This window comes from Fringilla coelebs, assembly GCF_963513975.1.
Source record: "Fringilla coelebs genome assembly, chromosome: 25".
NCBI lineage: Eukaryota > Metazoa > Chordata > Aves > Passeriformes > Fringillidae > Fringilla > Fringilla coelebs.
Genome location: NC_140051.1, coordinates 4,224,383 through 4,241,737, shown reverse-complemented (window position 1 = coordinate 4,241,737; position 17,355 = coordinate 4,224,383). Strand labels below are relative to the sequence as shown.

General features: G+C 51.8%; 3 protein-coding genes across 5 annotated transcripts in view; 2 read left to right on the top strand and 1 right to left on the bottom strand.

Annotated features, from left to right (window-relative positions):
* Positions 1 to 17,355, top strand: part of JAM3 (junctional adhesion molecule 3) — a 132,959-nt gene that overhangs the window by 80,323 nt on the left and 35,281 nt on the right. The window lies entirely within an intron of this gene.
* THYN1 (thymocyte nuclear protein 1) lies at positions 2,991 to 8,548 on the bottom strand. 3 transcript variants are annotated; one of them, XM_084221638.1, is made up of 8 exons: positions 8,411 to 8,548; positions 7,199 to 7,322; positions 6,009 to 6,235; positions 5,494 to 5,562; positions 4,752 to 4,844; positions 4,070 to 4,165; positions 3,300 to 3,450; positions 2,991 to 3,218 (listed from the first exon to the last, which is right to left on the bottom strand). In XM_084221638.1, exons 2-8 carry the CDS (start codon positions 7,239 to 7,241, stop codon positions 3,172 to 3,174), a joined length of 726 nt encoding a protein of 241 aa, XP_084077764.1. In that variant the 5' UTR covers positions 7,242 to 7,322; positions 8,411 to 8,548; the 3' UTR covers positions 2,991 to 3,171. The 3 variants fall into 3 exon arrangements, with proteins under 3 accessions (XP_084077764.1, XP_084077763.1, XP_084077762.1); XM_084221637.1 differs by having other exon boundaries at positions 7,199 to 7,277; positions 8,411 to 8,541; XM_084221636.1 differs by lacking the exon at positions 8,411 to 8,548 and adding an exon at positions 8,146 to 8,286 and having other exon boundaries at positions 7,199 to 7,277.
* On the top strand, positions 8,447 to 16,823 carry ACAD8 (acyl-CoA dehydrogenase family member 8; the record flags this gene model as incomplete). Its single annotated transcript, XM_084221635.1, has 11 exons — positions 8,447 to 8,741; positions 10,032 to 10,132; positions 10,507 to 10,676; positions 11,342 to 11,451; positions 11,685 to 11,761; positions 12,012 to 12,149; positions 12,788 to 12,923; positions 13,025 to 13,122; positions 13,864 to 14,016; positions 15,120 to 15,222; positions 16,030 to 16,823. 11 exons carry the CDS (start codon positions 8,447 to 8,449, stop codon positions 16,080 to 16,082), a joined length of 1,434 nt encoding a protein of 477 aa, XP_084077761.1. The 3' UTR covers positions 16,083 to 16,823.

Below are 17,355 nucleotides of genomic sequence, written 5' to 3'. Positions count from 1 at the left end.
TCTTCCTCTTCGTGCTGGATTCCTTGCCTCGAGCAGCTGGATGATGGAGGTGACTCAGCCCTGGGACTGCCACACAGCCATGTGTGTGTCCCACCAGGAGCTGTGGCTGGTAGGAGGGAGTGAGGTGTGGGTGCAGGAGGAGGTGCCATGGGGAGGGCAGAGCGGTGACGGTCCCAGTGCTCAGGGGTGGGCAACAAGTGGGGCCAGGAAGGCTCCTGGCCACGAGCTGTGCCTTCCTAGTCTTGTCCTGAGATCCACGCTCGGCTGCTGCTCTGGTGCAGCTCCCAGGTGCTGCTGCAGGGAGGTGTGGAGAGCAGCTTGGGGGCTCTCCTGTGGGTGGGTTTGTGCTGCCCACGCTGCCCTGCCTGTGTCTGTGCCCTGGGGACAGAGCAGGCTGTGTGTGGGGATGGACAGCAGTGCGGGGACACGTGTGTGTGGTCTGGTTTGCTGAGGTTTGCTGCCTCGTGCCTGCAGGATGAGGGTTAGTGGGGACAGAAGGTGGATGCAATTGTTGTGGGAGGCTCAAACAGGCCAGTGTGGGCTGCTGGAAGGAGCCAGGCAGCACCTGGAAGGGTGGCAGAGCTCTGATTCCAGAGACACATTCCTGAGGCCTGAGCTGAAGTCACCAGCGAGGTCTGAGAGCATGCAATGAGCTGAGAACCTGAATGTGGGTTTTCTTTTTTAAAATAAGCTGCTTTTAGCCTTCAGCTAAGTAGACTCATGAGAACATTCCCAGAAGGAAGTCTCTCCTCCATTAAAAATCAGATGTATGTAGCTTTGTAGACTTGATTGCCTGAGTTTGGAGGATGTCCATCCTGTTCAGCTGCCCTTCACCAAGCAGGTGGTGAGACCTCCTACCCCCGGGAGAGACCAGCCTGCACAAGTGCTGGGACATGAGCTCTGTCAAGTGGGATTTGTCTGGATTTCCCTGAGTTTGTGGCTTGTTAGTTTGTCCAACTTCCCTTTGGCTCTGGAATCAAGCTCCTCTGTCCTACAGCTGAGTGTAGAGCAGGTGTCTTGCAGCTGGGAAATGGAAGTGTCTGCTTTGGTGGAGGGAGCGGGGCTGGGGTGGGAAGGGGAGCTCTTTATGTAACGACAGCTACTGTATTTCAGTGATAAATGTGTGTTTCTGCTTGCCAAAGTAAGTTATCTTTTCCTCACCACCTGTAAGGTTGTGGTTTGTAGTAGAGCTGGCCAGTCTCGCTCTGTAGAGGACACTAATGCTCTCATCTCTGCTGAATGCTCCTGTCACCCCCTGGTTCTGCTGTGCCCCACTGAGGACAGGGCTTGCTTGTCCCCCCATGGGGAGTCTGTGCCATGGGCTGGGGCTCTCTCTTCCCAAGGCTGGAGCAAAAGCTCCCTGCAGACAACAATCACCCTGCTGGGGACCTCTGCCATGGCAAGGGACCCTGGATGTCACTTGGGACACTCCTCCCTCCCCTGGGGGATACTGGCTGTGCTGCAGCCAGGCACAGTCTTTTAGGGACAAGTGAGGCTCCTTTGGGAGCTCTTGGGGATAGCAAACTGTTCTTCTAAGGGGAACTGAGCACAGCAGTGCCCTTACAATCTTCTTAAGCTTTCCTTCAGCTCCCTCCTTGCCTTTATTCCTTTATTCCCCTGGATTGCAGGCCATGTGGGAGGAAAGAAACCCCCTGGATGGAGATGTCTCTGCATTCCAGGAGTGTTTTTTTTCCTGCCTGACTGGGTGTGAGATCATTGCCTGGCTCTGAGGGCATGGCTGTTCAACATCTGCCCATCACTCCAGGGGGGTTCCTTTGCAAAAGGTGCACGAACCTGTACATTGATTGGGGGGATTTTTCCTACCCCACGTCCCTGTGTGTGGAACCAGAATTCAGAAGTGATCCCCATTTTTACTGAATCTGAGGGACCATTCAGCCTGTCAGCACGGGGCCCTGTTTGCCTGAGGGGGAGCAGATGTGCTGAGCATCCTTAGAGAGAAGCTGGGCTCGCTCCAGGACAAGGCACTCCAGAGCAGTGTTCTGTTAGCATGTCAAGGGGCAGTCCTGTCCCTCTGAGCTGGTGGTTCTGTGCTGTACTTGGCTCATTCCCTCCCTCCCAGGCAGAGGGGAGTGGGCAAGTACCAAACCAAGCAGTGCAAGTTGTAATTAAGCCTCTGCTGTGTTTACATGTTTCTTAATTCGTTGTCTTTTCAATGGCTGTATTTTAAAACTTGGGTTTTTTTGTCTCTCCAATTAAAAAGAGCCAGCCCTGGCTGTCAAATGCTGTGCATGAGTTTGTCTGTTGTTTTATATTGGGTTGGGTTGGGTTTTTTCTGTGCTATGAAGAGATTTTTCTTTAAAAATGCCACAGTGTGCAGCTCTGAAACATGCTGGAGGAGTTTGTCCTTTGTTATCTTTATAAATCCTTGGTCTTTCTTTAAGCTGTGTCACTGCTTGGCAGCTGTGCTGGTGGAGGACCCATGTGGCTTAAAAATTAGCAGGCTGGCTTTATTTTCTTCCATTTCCCTGATGTCAGAACTAAAATAACGTGGGAACTTTTGTACCTGCAAGAAGTTCACTGTGATTTGCTTTGTGTGTCCATCTCCAGAGAGACTGTTTACAACAGCATGCACTGACAGGAGGAGGGAGAAGGGCTTCAAACTGACAGAAAATAGTTTAGATGGGATATTAGAGAGAAATTCCTCCTGATTGTGTGGCTGCTACATCCCTGGAAGTGTCCAAAGCCAGGCTGGACAGAGCTTGGAGCAACCTGGGCTAGGGGAAAATGTTTGTGCCCATGGCAGGGGGTGGAATGAAATGATTTTAAGGTCTCTTCCAACCCAGGCTATTCAATGATTCTAAATTTTCTGGTTCTAGACAGAACTCAGGGATTCCTTCCTGCAGAAAAATGTCCCTCTGCAGTACATGGAGCTGCACTAGAGCCCAACCTAAACAAAGAAGATGTACCTGTTTCTTCCTCAAGAGATAAACTGCAGATTTTCCTACTATTTAAACCCACGTAGCTGCAGCTGATTCCAAAAGGCTTTATTTATTGAAAAAAAGAAGCAAAAATAACAGTGTGTCAGGGGAAGGGACGTGTGGCTGCAGACCTTGTGGTGGCATGTTTGTGGTGCTGTGCTTGAGCAGGTGAACTTGAGAGTTTGCTGGTGGAGGAGGAGGCATCAGCGGGCTGGGTGGGAGCTGTGCTGCTTTAATGTGGCTTTTCCTCTTCCAGGCTCAAGACAAAATCAAATTCCTCTGTGGTAAGGAAGGAAAAATCATAAATGGAACTTGCAGCTTGCCTGACAGAGGGAATCAAGAGTCATGGGAGGTTCTCACCTTGTGTCAGGGGCTGGATGGACAGACGTTGCCTGCTGAAGAGCATCATGTCCTTGAGGGGGCCCCCATCTGCTTTGTGTGCCAGGTGGTGAGCCTTGATCTCAGACAGGGGGATGAAGCGCTTGGTCATCCTCACAAACTGCACATCCACCTGGGGAGGGAGGGAGGGCAGCACAGCAGCAGGTTGGACAGGCACACAGCCTCCAGAGAGCCCAGAAAATCTCAGAGGGATAAAGATTTTGAGCGGAAGGAAGGGACTGATGTGCACTAACTTTGCCTTGCTGAAGGCTAAAAGAGCTTCCCAGGATTTGTGGCAGGTGATTTGCTGGCACTGTGCAGCAGCAAGGTGCATTCATGTCACAGACAATGCAAAATTCAGATGTGGGATGTAGCCAGCCCATGAACACTCCCTTCCCTACCATCTAATGTGCCTCAAAACTCCAGCTTTGTTTGCTCTGCACTGACAGTGGCTCTTAGCTCATTTTTCTAACTCAGGGCTCTGCCATGCGTGGAGGCCAACTCTGCAGCCAAGATTTGAAAATGAAGAGAGGCCAGCTCTGCAGCCAAGATGTGAAAATTTAGGGAGATACATTTTGGCAGCCTCCTGGAAGGGATTGGGGAAAAAGCAGAGAAAACAGGATTGAATTTTCTCTTGAGAGAGAAAAAGGCAGCTAGGCCAGGACAGAAGCTTAAGAATTTCAATATGATGCAAAGAGCCTTCTCCCTTCTCTTGGCTTGCACCCAGAGCTGTGTTTAGTGGAACACATTACCATGGACCACTTGGGGTTCTCTTTTCTGCTGGTGGAGTCATAGTGAGGATCCTTCTGATCAAACTGTGTGTGATCAGGGTATGCCTCCTTCACGATCTGAAGCAGAAAGGGAGAAGAAAGTTTCCATCAGTTCAAGAAACCTGTCAGCAAAGGGCTTGAGATGTGACAAGGAATAATCCTGGTGAAAAATCAGCCTTGCTTTCCCTGAACTCCATTCTAACAGTTTCCTTTACATTTCTTGGGTGGAAGAAGGGCAAAATAGTGAGTGCAGCATCACCTGCTGGAGATCAGTGTGGAAGGAAATGCAGCAGGGGAAAACTGGCTAGCTGATGATGATCTTTGTGATGAGTTCTGCTCTTAAATAAAAAGCTGTTCTGTGCCCTGGTTTTATTCTACTGCCTTCTGGGCTCTGCTGACTAGAATGTAGTGAGTCAGACAGGAATCAGAGTGTGGAGCAGCACTTGGCTTGGCTGGGAGTGCCCCGAAATGTCAGCAGGAAAACAGCACAGTGTGGTTCCATCTCTCTGGGGACACATGGCTGAGTCAGCCCTGAGTGCTGAGCTGAGGTGTCCTGGGCTCATTCCCTGCTCTCACTGGACAACTCCTGCACTCTTTGGTGCTGAGACACAAGCAGTGACCTGTTTGATAACCTTATCACTTCTCTCCAAAACACAACACTCACCTTGACAAGGGCCACAATGCCAGGCTCTTTGCAGTTACTGTGGTAGAAGAAGGCCTGCTGCCCAAGTTTCATGGATCTCAGGAAATTCCTTGCCTGTCAAGAGTAAACAAGAGACTTTCAGCTCTTTCCATCAAGCTCTCAGGGCTTCATTAGAAGCAGCCAAGAACAGGAACCAGCAAGAGGAGAGGTAGATGTGCTTCAGAATTACTCAGATAATGTTTCCCACTGTTGTCATAGAGATGGTTTTGTGTTGGAATGAAATAAAGTCAAAACAAGGCTGAAGAGCAAGCTCCTGTTGGTCAGAAAGTGTGTGGGAATTCAACAGCTCAGCCATCCTTGCCTAGGAGAGTTGTCAGCAAACAAATCAGAGCAGATCATGTGTAGGGGAACAGGGAATCCTATACAGCACAGGGATCATACACAGCAGGGGAACACACGTGGAACTCCCTTGGAACAGAAAGCTGTGCCCTGACAGAGGATTTGGGTAAGTACAGACTTGCTGTAAGGTATCAAAGGTTGGTCTAAGTGAAAGAAAAACTGGATGATTTGACAGAATATTCACCAGCCTGAATGTACCTCTGACCTAGAGGCCACTAAGCAGGAGCTGACTTCGGATCCCTGCCAAAATGCACCTGCATGAACAGGCAGAGTGCCCAAGAGGAAATGCTTCAGGCACAGGAACAAGCTGTGGGCAGAGCCACCTTCTTCAATTGCTATTTCAGTGCCCCCATGTGCTTCCTACCTGGTAGTTCCTTACTCCATCCCAGCAGGTTGTCTGATTAGGCTGAGCTTTCAAGTCGTCAACACTGAACTGCCAAATGAAATGAAAATAAACATTCATTCAGGAGCTTTCTGATCTTTACAGTGCCATTGTCTGCACTGAGCCTAAGCATTTGTTGCTAGCAGCTCCTTCAATTATAGCACAAACCTGACACAATTTTTATCTCCCACAGGGCCTACAGAAAAACCTTTACAAAGCAGCAGAGTAAAGGCAGAGTCTGAAATAGATGCTGCTCCTGTGACCAGCAGCCAAGCATCCTGAGGAGCTGATTTCCTCTGGTATTACATGTATGAAACCCCAAGGTTGTCACCTTGGACAAGAACATTTTGTTTTTCTGTTTCCAGGAGGACAAATGGGTTTTGAGAAGAAAAAACAATCTGAGTTGCCTGATGCTGTCCCTCAGCATCTGGGACCAAAGGTGGGCAGGAGTGGCCCTGCTGCTGTCCTTTGCTGAGTGAGGGGGTGTCAGTGCTCACCTTCACATCCACCCCCTTCTCCAGCCTGCTCTCAGGTTCTGATTTCAGCAGCCAGTGACAATATGTGATCTTGCTTTCCTCCCCACCAGACTCAGATTCTTTTTTCTTCCAGTTCTTCCATCCTGACTTGGAGCTCCCAGCTGGGGGTTTTGCAGATTTCTCTTCTTCCTCCTTATCTGAAGTCTCCTTCTCAGTTTTGGCAATTTTAGCATCAGGCTCTTTTTTATCTTAAAAGACATTGAGATAAAAAACATTTTGTTTTAAAAAACAGTTTTATTTGTCCAAGCTGGTTTCACACATTTGACTGCAGCAGGAGTTTGGGGCACCCCAGGTGCTCAGGGTAAGGTAGCAGCATTATGCGCCAATGATTCTGAGTATTTCTAATTTGCATCTGAAATAAGGAGATTTTTTTTGTCTGCAAAAATGTAGTTTAATACTCCCAGTTAGTAATAAAAAGACCTTGGGATAGACCATGTTTGCCCACATGAAGTGTAGAGTAATTTTTTTAATTAATTGCTGAGAAATAAGCTCCAGGCAACAAAGTAGACTTAGGTGAACCTGGTAAGTAAGAGGAACATTCACCAAGCAAACCAAACTATTTCAATTCCTGCAGGAGCTGGAAATCTTAGCTTAACCTCCACAGAACTACCTGTTCAGAAGGGATCCTTTGTTTCTTCAGGACACAGACAAAAAGCCCCCAATTATTAAGAAGTGATTAAATGTCAACAGTTAAAGGGTAAAAATGTGGTTATTTGCTAGAGTGGATCAAGCAGATGAGTGGCACAGATGTGCAGTTTTTTCATCTTGTACTTTAAATACCACATCATGATGCCTCCAGTGCAATGTTCTTGCTTTTTGTTTTTGCAGCTGGTACCACATCAGCTTCCTGGCACTGCACTGGGTGTACCCTGACCGACCAACTCTGCTGTGCAGGACCCGAAGGCTCTGCAAAAATGGGCCTGAATTCCATTTCCTAAGCCCCTTGTGCTGAGAATACATCAATGTCCTTATCATACACCTAGCAGGCTTGTCTCAGTCATGCTTGGGTGCTCAGCCCATTTGGCACAGGAAATGCTGTCTGTAAGGCACTGCCTGTGAAAGACAGACGGTTAATACGGCTGGCTGTAGTTTCACTACAGCCTGGAACCTCAAATGAGAGGTGCTAAATCAGTCAGGATGTCAGCACAAACCTGCTACTGCTCCTTTGTCTCTCTTTCTGCTCGGCCAAGGCATCTCTGGTCTCTCTGAATTATCTTCACTGAGGAGCACCTGATGGACAAGAGAAGGAGGAGGAAGTACTGCTGCTTCAGGCGGCTGAAAAAAGTAGAGACAGCTGAGGTAGAGAGCTGCAAGCGCTGCAGGGCAAGTGGAGAACAAATAAATCTTTCCTTGAGCTCAGCCACTTCCTCTATCAGTGTGAATGCTGGCAGGGCTTGGGGACCGCACCCTGGAGCCCTGATGGACACCAGCAGCAGGGCTGGATCGCTGCTGCAGCCGGGCAGTCCCCAAGGTGCGTGGGCAGAGCGCGGCCCCTCTCTGCCTTTGGCACAGGAGCCGCGCTGCTCCCCAGGGCTCAGCCCAGCCTCGCCCCGGCTGCCCGGGCTCTGTCTGCCGCTGCCCGGGCTCTGTCTGCCGCTGCCCGGGCTCTGTCTGCCCCTGCCCGGGCTCTGTCTGCCGCTGCCCGGGCTGTGCCTGCCCCTGGCCGGGCTCTGTCTGCCCCTGGCCGGGCTCTGTCTGCCCCCGGCCGGGCTCTGCCTGCCCCTGCCCGGGCTCTGTCTGCCCCCGGCCGGGCTCTGCCTGCCCCTGCCCGGGCTCTGCCGGCCCCTGCCCGGGCTGTGCCTGCCCCTGCCCGGGCTCTGCCTGCCCCTGGCCGGGCTCTGCCGGCCCCTGCCCGGGCTCTGCCAGCCTCTGCCCGGGCTGTGCCTGCCCCTGCCCGGGCTGTGCCTGCCCCTGCCCGGGCTCTGCCTGCCCCTGCCCGGGCTCTGCCTGCCCCTGCCCGGGCTCTGCCGGCCCCTGCCCCGGCTCTGCCTGCCCCTGCCCGGGCTCTGCCGGCCCCTGCCCCGGCTCTGCCTGCCCCTGGCCGGGCTCGCCCGTGTCGCTCGGGAGCGGCTCCTTCCCTGCAGAGCGCCAAACGCACCTGGGCGCGCTGGCCGCAGGTGGCCCTGCCTGGCCAGGGGGCTTCACCGGCTGACCCCCAGGTCCCTCCCAGCCCTGCGGACTCCGGGGCTCCGGGAGAGGCGCGGGCCGGCCGGCCCATCCCCTGCCCCCTCTGTCAGCAGCACTCGCACGGCTCCGAGCCTGCCGCCTCCTGCCAGGCCGGCTGGCATCAAGTTTTCCGCCTTCTATGCCAAGCTTTCCCCTTCCTCCCTCCCTCCTTGCCAGCCTTCCGAGCTGCCGCTCACCAGCCCGGGCCGCTGCCGCCGGTCCTGCTCGGGGCGATGAGGATGCTGGCGGTGCCGGGCGGGGAGGAGGAGGAGGAGGAGGAGGAGGAAGCGCGCTCGGAAGCGGTGCCCGCTATGCAAAGGCCGGGGCAGGGCCGGCTCCCCTCGCTCCCTCCCCGTCCGGGCGGGCGGCGCCGGGGGCAGGACTACAGCTCCCAGCCTGCCCCGCCGGGAGCCGGCAGCCGGGAAGCGGAGCGGCCCCGCACGGCCATGGCCATGGCGTGGCGAGCGGCCCCGCGGGCGGCGGCGCGGCTGCTGCTGGGGCGCCGGGGGATCGCGTCCTGCATCGACCGTAAGGAGCTGCCGGGACCCCCCCGCGGCCCGGGGGAGGCGGGCTGGGGGAGACGGACGGCGGGTCGGTCCCCCCGGGTCCTGTCCCCGCCCGGAGGGATGTTCCCAGCTGCTCGTGTCACTGCTCCGTGTGTCACCGCTCCCCGTGTCCCTCCTCCCCGTGTCCTGCTCCCGGTCAGGGCGGTGCGGGCGCGGACAAAGCCCGCAAGGAAAGGTCCATCCCTGTCCCTGTCCGTGTCCCTCCTTTTATCTCTTTCCACCGTGCTCAGCAGTGGGACAGCGCCCGCAAGGAAAGTTCCGTCCCTGTCCCTCCTTTTATCTCTTTACACCGTGCTCAGCAGTGGGACAGCGCCTGTAAGGAAAGTCCGTCCCTCTCCATGTCCTTCCCTTACCTTTGTCAGGTATTCACGGGTTTTCAGATTTCATAGTGAATCAAAGAATATCTCTCAAAGAAAGGGGATTATAAAAAAGAAGAAAAGTGATTTTTATATAGGCAGACTGATAGGGCAAGGGGGAATGGATTTAAACGAAAAGGGGAGAGATTCAGGTTAGATATTAGGAAGAAATTCCTCTGGCAGAATTCCAGCTGGCACAGGTTTGCCAGAAGTGGATGCCCCATCCCTGGCAGTGCTCAAGGCCAGGTTGGACAGGGCTTGGTCTCATAGAAGGTGTAGGATGGTTGGAACAAGAGATGGTCTTTAGGGTTTCCTTCCAATCCAAACCATTCTGGTTCCAGATCACTTTGCAGATGAATTCTTCTATGTCTAAATGTAACAACATTTAAAATTGAGGCAGCAGCATAGCTGGGAATTTCAGGAGGGGAAAAAACAAAACAATGTTGGATCTGTGTGTCGGTGAAGCAGGTTTCAAATGCAGAACCTAACTAAAGCTTTAGATTATGTTTCCAAAGGGCTCCTTTATTCTTTATTTGCTTCCAAGTATCTTTTCTTTGAAATCCCAGCACTGCTCCCTCAGATTTCTTTAGCACAGGCTTAGTGAGATGGAGTGACTGTGCTCCCCTGTCCTGGCTTTCTAATGTAGTTAGCATGGAGCAGACAGAGACAGCTGGGATCTTGGATTTGTTTTGTCCCAAGAAAGTCCCTCCCAAAGCCCTCTGCTCTCAGCACAGTTCATTATATTCCTGAGGAACAGAGAAATGGTCTCTGCAACAGAGACCCTGAACTGTCTGTGTGAGTTAAGGGACACCTTGAAATTGTTTGGGCTGTAGACAAGGTGGTTGTGCTGCTTTCCCTCAACAGACACGTGTTCTTATCTCTTGCTGCTTTTCTAGCATCCGCTGGACTCACTGAGGATCAGAAGGAATTCCAAAAAGTTGCCCTTGATTTTGCTGCCAAAGAGATGGCTCCTTACATGGCTGAGTGGGATGAGAAGGTAGGACAGCCTCACAAGGGTTGCACTGCTCCCTTTTTCCTCCCTTAGGACGTTGTGACCCGCAGGTCTGACTGAGGGGTTCCTGCAGTAGCTCTGGAGGTTGTCATTGAAGCTGCTGCTGTAGCTTGGGGAAGGGAAGTCATCAGAAATAACATGAAGCTTTCCTAGTCAGGTTATTCAGTCACCTGTATCTTGGGTTCACTGCTGAAGATGGAATGTGTCTGTGATGGTACCACCTCTTCTTTGACCCACCCAGCTAACTTAAACTCTGCAGGATGGTGGGACTCAAACTGGTAGCCCAGGGCTACCCAAAGGGACTGAACTAACCCTGAATATTCATTGGGGTATCTTTCCTATTTCCTATTTCCCAATAGGAAATATTCCCTGTGGAAACGATGAGGAAGGCAGCCCAGCTGGGATTTGGTGGAGTCTATGTGAAGCCAGATGTTGGTGGCTCTGGATTGTCACGACTTGACACCTCCATAATCTTTGAAGCTCTGTCAACAGGATGTACCAGCACCACTGCTTACATGAGCATCCACAAGTGAGTGTGTGTGTGCAGGGGTGGATGGTGTCAGCCTGGCTGCTCTGTGGGCTCTAAATCCAGCTGGAGGCAGCTCCCTGGATGCTGCTCATTATTTATATATTTAAATGCTGACCTCGAGTACACACATCCCTGTGAGGATCCCTGGATGGCAGTAAACAAATAGGCCACAAGGACTGAGATGCCACCAAGAAGTAATTTTAGCTTTGTGGCATGCAAGATGGGATTAAGTTCTGGATTTTGTTTTCTGCCCTGCCACTTAAGCTGTCTATAGATAGTAACATGCCTGGAAAAAGCCTTTGTGCCTCAGCCATGCTGTGACAGAGCCCAGAGGCACCACCTGACCCCAGGGCTGTCCTGCTTGTACAGACATGTCCAGTGACAGGTCACTTGGCACAGAGAGCTGCAATGATGCTCCCTCTTTCTTCAGGTGCACTTTCCTGGAGAGGGAGCAGGGCTGAGCCTGGAGGGGAGACTGAGGCTCTTAAGCAGGACCTGCTGTTCTACAGGGCAGTGAGTCTGTGGTGAATGGAAGGTGTAACAATAACATTTCCAAGCCTCAGGGCTTGTAGCTCAGCCCTGTAGAGTTTTCCTCTGTTCAGCCAGGGATGTTCCTGTACAACCTATGTTCAACCCTGAGTGCTGCTCCTTCTCTCCCACCCCAGCATGTGTGTTTGGATGATCGACACCTTTGGCAACGAGGAGCAGCGGCACAGGTTCTGCCCATCGCTCTGCAGCATGGAAAAGTTTGCCTCTTACTGCCTGACTGAGCCAGGTGAGCATCCTCAACCAGGATATCTTCTTCTCACTGTTTAACTGCACATGAACATTGCAAAGGGCAAGAGGTGAAATGATTCTTTCCATATTCATTTGTGAAGTTGGGGAGAGGCAGATGATGGTTGCTGAGATGCTCGTGGTACAAATTTAGGTGTCAGGGTATGATCCCAGGGAGAGTTTGTAGGCTCTGGACCTTCTGCTTCACTGGCTGCTTCCTTGCTTCTCAAACAGGGAGTGGGAGTGATGCAGCTTCCCTGCTGACCTCAGCTCAGAAGAAAGGTGACACCTACGTCCTGAATGGCTCCAAGGTATCTCTTTGCTCCTGCTAAAGTGGCCTGGGTCTCACTGTCCTTCCCATTCCTGCTGTCTCCTCACCTCTGTGCATTCTCCCAAGGCAAGATGTGCTCTGCAGAGCTTTCACCAGCTGGGTCCCTAAATGCCTCCAGCTGTGGGGTCTTTCCCTCTCTGTTTCTGTACCCTGCCAGCTGCTGCTGTGTGCTCAGGGATAGTTTGCAAACCCCCCCAAAGCCTCACTTTTCTTGTTGTGCCCTCCTGCAGGCCTTCATCAGCGGGGCAGGTGACACCGACGTGTACGTGGTCATGTGTCGCACAGGGGGCCCAGGCCCCAAGGGCATCTCCTGCCTCGTGCTGGAGAAGGGAATGCCAGGGCTCAGCTTTGGCAAGAAGGAGAAGAAGGTAAGAGGCTTGGGTTGTGCTTCCTGTGTGCTTGAGGGAAGTGCAGGACAGAGATCACAGAGCCTCAGAATCATCAAGATTGGAAAGACCTCCAAGGCCATTGAGTCTAACCTGTGACTGATCCTCACTTGTCAGCCAGAGCACTGAGTGCCACATCCAGGCATTCCTTAAACCCCTGCAGGGGTGGTGACTCTGTACCTCCTTGGATAGCCCATTCCAATGCCTGACAGTCTTTTCCATGGAGAAATTCTTCCTGATGTCCAATCTGAGCCTCCCCTGCACAGCTTGAGGCTGTGTCCTGTGGTCCCAATGAGCTTGTCTGTGCAGAGCATTAGGGATCTCTTCATGGATGGGACTGGAGTCCCAGCCTGGCATGGTTTTACCAAGTGGTGAAGTTTGCCCAATACCCATCTCGTTGGTAAGTGAAGGATTTTAGTCTCAGGAACATCAAGAACACTGGATTTGTGCCTCTTCTCAAAAATACCCATTCCAGTTTCTTCAGAGGCCAAACCATGCAGACTAGAGGTGCTTAGTGGCAGCTTGGCAGTGAGACCGAGGGGTTGGGAGCAGGCTGGTGGTTCTGTGTTGGAGCTGTGCTGCTCCTCAGGCAGTCTGGAAGGAGCTCTGTTTTTTCCCAGGTAGGCTGGAATTCCCAGCCAACTCGGGCTGTGATCTTTGAGGACTGCGTTGTTCCTGTGGGCAACCGGCTGGGAGCTGAAGGGGAGGGATTCAGCATCGCCATGCAGGGCCTCAATGGAGGCAGGATAAACATCGGTGAGAAAGCCAAAGAGAGCCAGGGGAGGAGGGCAGGACCTTCTTGTTGCCTGTCTGAAGTAGCTTCACCTTCACTCTGTGTCCTTGGCTTCTCCCCCCAGCTTCTTGTTCGTTAGGAGCTGCTCACGCCTCAGTTCTCCTGGCTCAGGAGCACCTCTCTGTCCGCAAGCAGTTCGGGGAACCCCTCGCCAACAACCAGGTAAGGCCTGCAGCAGCTCTGCCCTCCAGAGCTGAGCCCTTCCTCATGCTGGAAGGGTCATCCCTCACTTCCCTGGGGAAGTCAAGAACACGCTTTTCCTTGTAGAAATACATGTCAGGCCTGACACCCTATCATAGCAGCAGTCCCCTGAACAGGGTAATAATAATTAATCATTGACTCTATGATTCCAGGAGGCTGATCAATTTCTCTATTGCACTATACTATATATATTATAATATGTATTATACTATATGCATCATTATACTATTATATTGCACTATATTATAATTATTGTACTTATTAAGAAGCTCATCACCCTTACAGACAGTCTGATCCAGATGAATCCAATTGGTCAATCCAACACCATCCAGTGTCCAATTAAGAAACCACCCTTTGGTAACCAAATCTCCATAACACACTCCACATGTGCACAACACCAGGTGCAACAAGTGGAGATATTATTTCTCATTCTTTTGTCTGATCTTCTCACAGCCTTCCCCAGGGAAAGTTTGCCTCTCTCTATGGAGAGAGCTGTGGCTACCAGCCCAGCCAGGCGGTGGTGGGGCTGTGTTTGCCTCTCTCTATGGAGAGAGCTGTGGCTACCAGCCCAGCCAGGCGGTGGTGGGGCTGTGTTTGCCTCTCTCTATGGGGAGAGCTGTGGCTACCAGCCCAGCCAGGCGGTGGTGGGGCTGGGCTGGCAGTCCTGTGGGGTGCTGATGGAGCTTTCCTGTGGCTCTGCAGTACCTGCAGTTCAGGCTGGCAGAGATGGCCACCCGGCTGGTGGCCGCGCGGCTCATGGTGCGCAACGCGGCGCGGGCGCTGCAGGAGGGCCGGGAGGACGCGGCCGTGCTCTGCTCCATGGCCAAGCTCTTTGCCACCGACGAGTGCTTCGGGGTAGGTGCCTCAAACTCCTCTTGGGATCCTCATTAGAAGGCTGGAGATGTCCCCCTTAATGGCCAGGGTGTCAGGGAGAAGTTTGATCTTCTCCCTGAAAAATCTTAGTGTCGTATTTGTGAGGTGCCCCAGATGGAAGAGGAATGAATCTGACTCCGTGTTCTTAGAAGGCTAATTTATTATTTTATGAAATTATATCATATTAAAAGAATGCTATACTAAAACTAAACTGAAGAATAGAGAAAGGATATAGACAGAAGGCAGGGTGCAGGGTGATCGTTCTTAGGTAGCAAGGGGTCTTTCCTAGACCGCTGAAAAATTACATTATTGATTTGAAAATTATCTTATCCCTGAAAAATACCTTATTTTGTTACTTCATCAAAATGTTCCCATAAAGAGAAAGCAAAAGGGGGAAAAAGAACTTGACATTTCCTATCCCAGTGTCATTTAGAAGCTGTTTATTTGCTCAGCAGTTTGAATTTTTGCTGTTGTTACGTTTTCTATCCCAAACTGGGGGACAGGACGCTCGGAATCGCGTTTCCGTGGAAACCAGCGCCCTGCCAGCCCCTGCCCTGAGTGGCCGGCAGGTGGCGATCGGGCGGTTCGGGTTTGCAAACCGCAGAAATGCAGCTAAAATCAGTTTATTCCCTAAAAATACCCATCATTGCGCGTCTATACCCATCCCTGGGCATCCCTGTACTCATCCCTGGGCATCCCTGTACCTATCCCTGGGTATCTCTGTACCCATCCCAGGATATCTATACCCATCCCTGGGTATCTATACCCATCCTTAGGTATCTCTGTACCCGTCCCTGGGTATCTATACCATCCCTGGGCATCCCTGTACCCATCCCTGGGTATCTATACTCATCCCTGGGTATTTCTGGGCATTGCTGTTCACACAGACACACCCTTCATGTGAAATGGGGAATGTGCTAGCACGGAGAGCAGCACTGACAGGGTCTGACAGTCACACCACGTTTTTAAGAGATGAGATTAGGTGACCAGGGAAAAAGAGGGAGCCCAGGTTCCTGGGTCCTTAGCGAGCTTGTGCCACTGTTGTGTCCTGCACAAGTCAGCTCACAGCAGTGTTATCCCCTTAGATCTGTAACCAGGCTCTGCAGATGCACGGGGGCTATGGCTACCTGAAGGATTACGCAGTGCAGCAGTTTGTGCGAGACATCAGAGTGCACCAGATCTTGGAAGGTAAAAGACACTCCTGGTACGAGTGAAGTTGGCAGTGGGGTTGGGAGAAAAACCCCCCTGGAGGCCCCCACCTTCCCACATGACCCTGATTCTTGGATTTCAGAGCCCTGCTCTGCTCTGAGCGTGAGGTGTGCTGTGTGTGAGTGCCCTGGCTGGCAGCTCTGGCCCTGTGGGAGCAGAGGAAGATATTTACTGGGCTATTTTAAGAGTCTTACAGCAGAGAAAGATATTTAGCTGTTGTGTTAGCAGTGCCTCTGTCCAGTTCCATTCCATTACTTCTGGCCACGTGGTGATTCTCCCTAACAATTCCTCTCCTGTGATTTTGGTCTGTTTGTACTCCTTGACATCATGTCTCTAACAGTGATTTTGTCTGTTTGTACTCCTTGACATTGTATCTCTAACAGTATCTGGCCTTTTCTAATCTCAGTTTGGCCTCCTAAATATTCTGTTTTGCCTGCTTTGAAATCCCCTCACCTACAACCAGGGTAGCTGGTTAGGGACATGCTCTTTCTTACACCGAATGGGTTTGCAGCCTGTGTGTGGTGTATGTGTTAAATGTACAGCAGAGAGCTCAGATATTGCTGTAAATCCAGTTCTGCTCAGTGCCTGCTCCTGCATCCTGCCAACACTCACAGAAAAAGCAGCAGCAGCTTTCCCAAGCAATGTGCTGGCCCTTGGCAGTTGGGTTTTGGCCCAACCCCTTCAAATGCCACTTCAGCTGTAAACTGCACATCAGGGGTGAATTCTCTTGGCCTTTTGAGGGGGAAAATACTGGACCATGCCTTAACTGTGTTTCCTTTGCTGCAGGTACCAACGAGGTCATGAGGATGATTGTGGCCAGGAATCTGCTGCAGGGCTGAAGCCAGGAGCCTTCAAATCCCTCCATCTGTTGCAGCTCGGCCTGTTTCCCTCCCCTGCTGGCCAGCTCTCTCCCTGGGAGTGGAGAGGGGGATGTCCCAGTGGAAACAGCCTTCCTGCCTTACCCACAGCTGGGTGGCACAGCTGCACTGCCGTGCCTGGCAGAGCTGCTGTCGCCAGGCTGGCATTGTGCAGCCAGAAATCACAGCTGTGAATCCAAGCCTCTGTCTCCAAATCCTGCTCCTGGCCTGCCTGCCTGTGCTCCTTGGAAAAACAGACACCAGAGCTGCTGCTCACCTCTGCTGAGTCAGCCCTCACATAGGAACCTCGGGCAGAGGGGAGCCCGTGGGATCACTGAAATCTTTATTTTGAAGGAATTAACTGCTCACAGCACCCCTGGGAACAGATGATCACAGGCTTTAACCAGAGGGTTTTTATCCCAGGATGCCTCTACTTTAGCTAGAAGCACTCCCCCTTTTCCCAGCAAACTTTTCCTAATGTTTCCTAAACTTTTCCCAGCCACTGCTTGTTCTCTGTATTCCCACCACGTCTTGGTGCTTAATCTCAAAGAAGCCTTTGCAACACAAAAGTGCAAATTAAATACTAAGGTTATGTACAGGAATACTGAGCTCTGTGACCTCCAATCACTGAGGCTGTGAACAATGTAAGGGGAGTAAAAATACTGGTAAATTAAATTTTTTCCTCTCTGATTTGGAATCAATAAAACAATGATGGAAATGTTACTGGAGTGGAAATTAAGATAATTTCCTTCTGAGGTATTTCAGGTGTTTAAAGGGAAGCAACAGGGAATTTTTGAAGTAGATGTTGCAAAATAGTTCTGCTTGAGGGCTTTTTAGGTAACGTCTTTGTTAACCCCTTCGGGTCAGCCAGCTCTCTTTTCTCAGCAGTACTTGGCAGGGGGAAGATGACAGACATTAGCAGCAGAATCATAGAATGGGTTAGGTTGGAAGGGACCTTAAACCCTTAAACTCATTCCAGCCCCTGCCGTGGGCAGGAACACCTTCCACTTATTTGATCTCAGTTCCTACTGTTGCTGGCAGGCTCTGAATGTCCCCTCCCTCATTTTATTGCACATGGAATTTGCCCCCCAGGGCAACGAGGGCAGTTTAAAGGATAAACACGTGTGCTTCAAAGAGAAACAGCCCCCTGCCCACGGGGGAGACCCTCTGCCTGCCCAGGGGATGGATGTCCGGGGCTGGGAGGGTCTCTGGACTGTGGGAAGGGGTCTCTGCCTGGCAGGGAGGGGTCTCCAGC

Coding starts and splice junctions, on each gene's coding strand:
- THYN1 (XM_084221636.1), bottom strand. CDS start 8,265: ATGGGCCGGCCGGCCCGCGCCTCTCCCGGAGCCCCGGAGTCCGCAGGG. Junction 7,278..8,145: donor CCTGCGGCCAGCGCGCCCAG/GTGCGTTTGGCG, acceptor CTTGTCCATCAG/GTGCTCCTCAGTGAAGATAA. Junction 4,166..4,751: donor GCATTGTGGCCCTTGTCAAG/GTGAGTGTTGTG, acceptor TTTCTGCTTCAG/ATCGTGAAGGAGGCATACCC.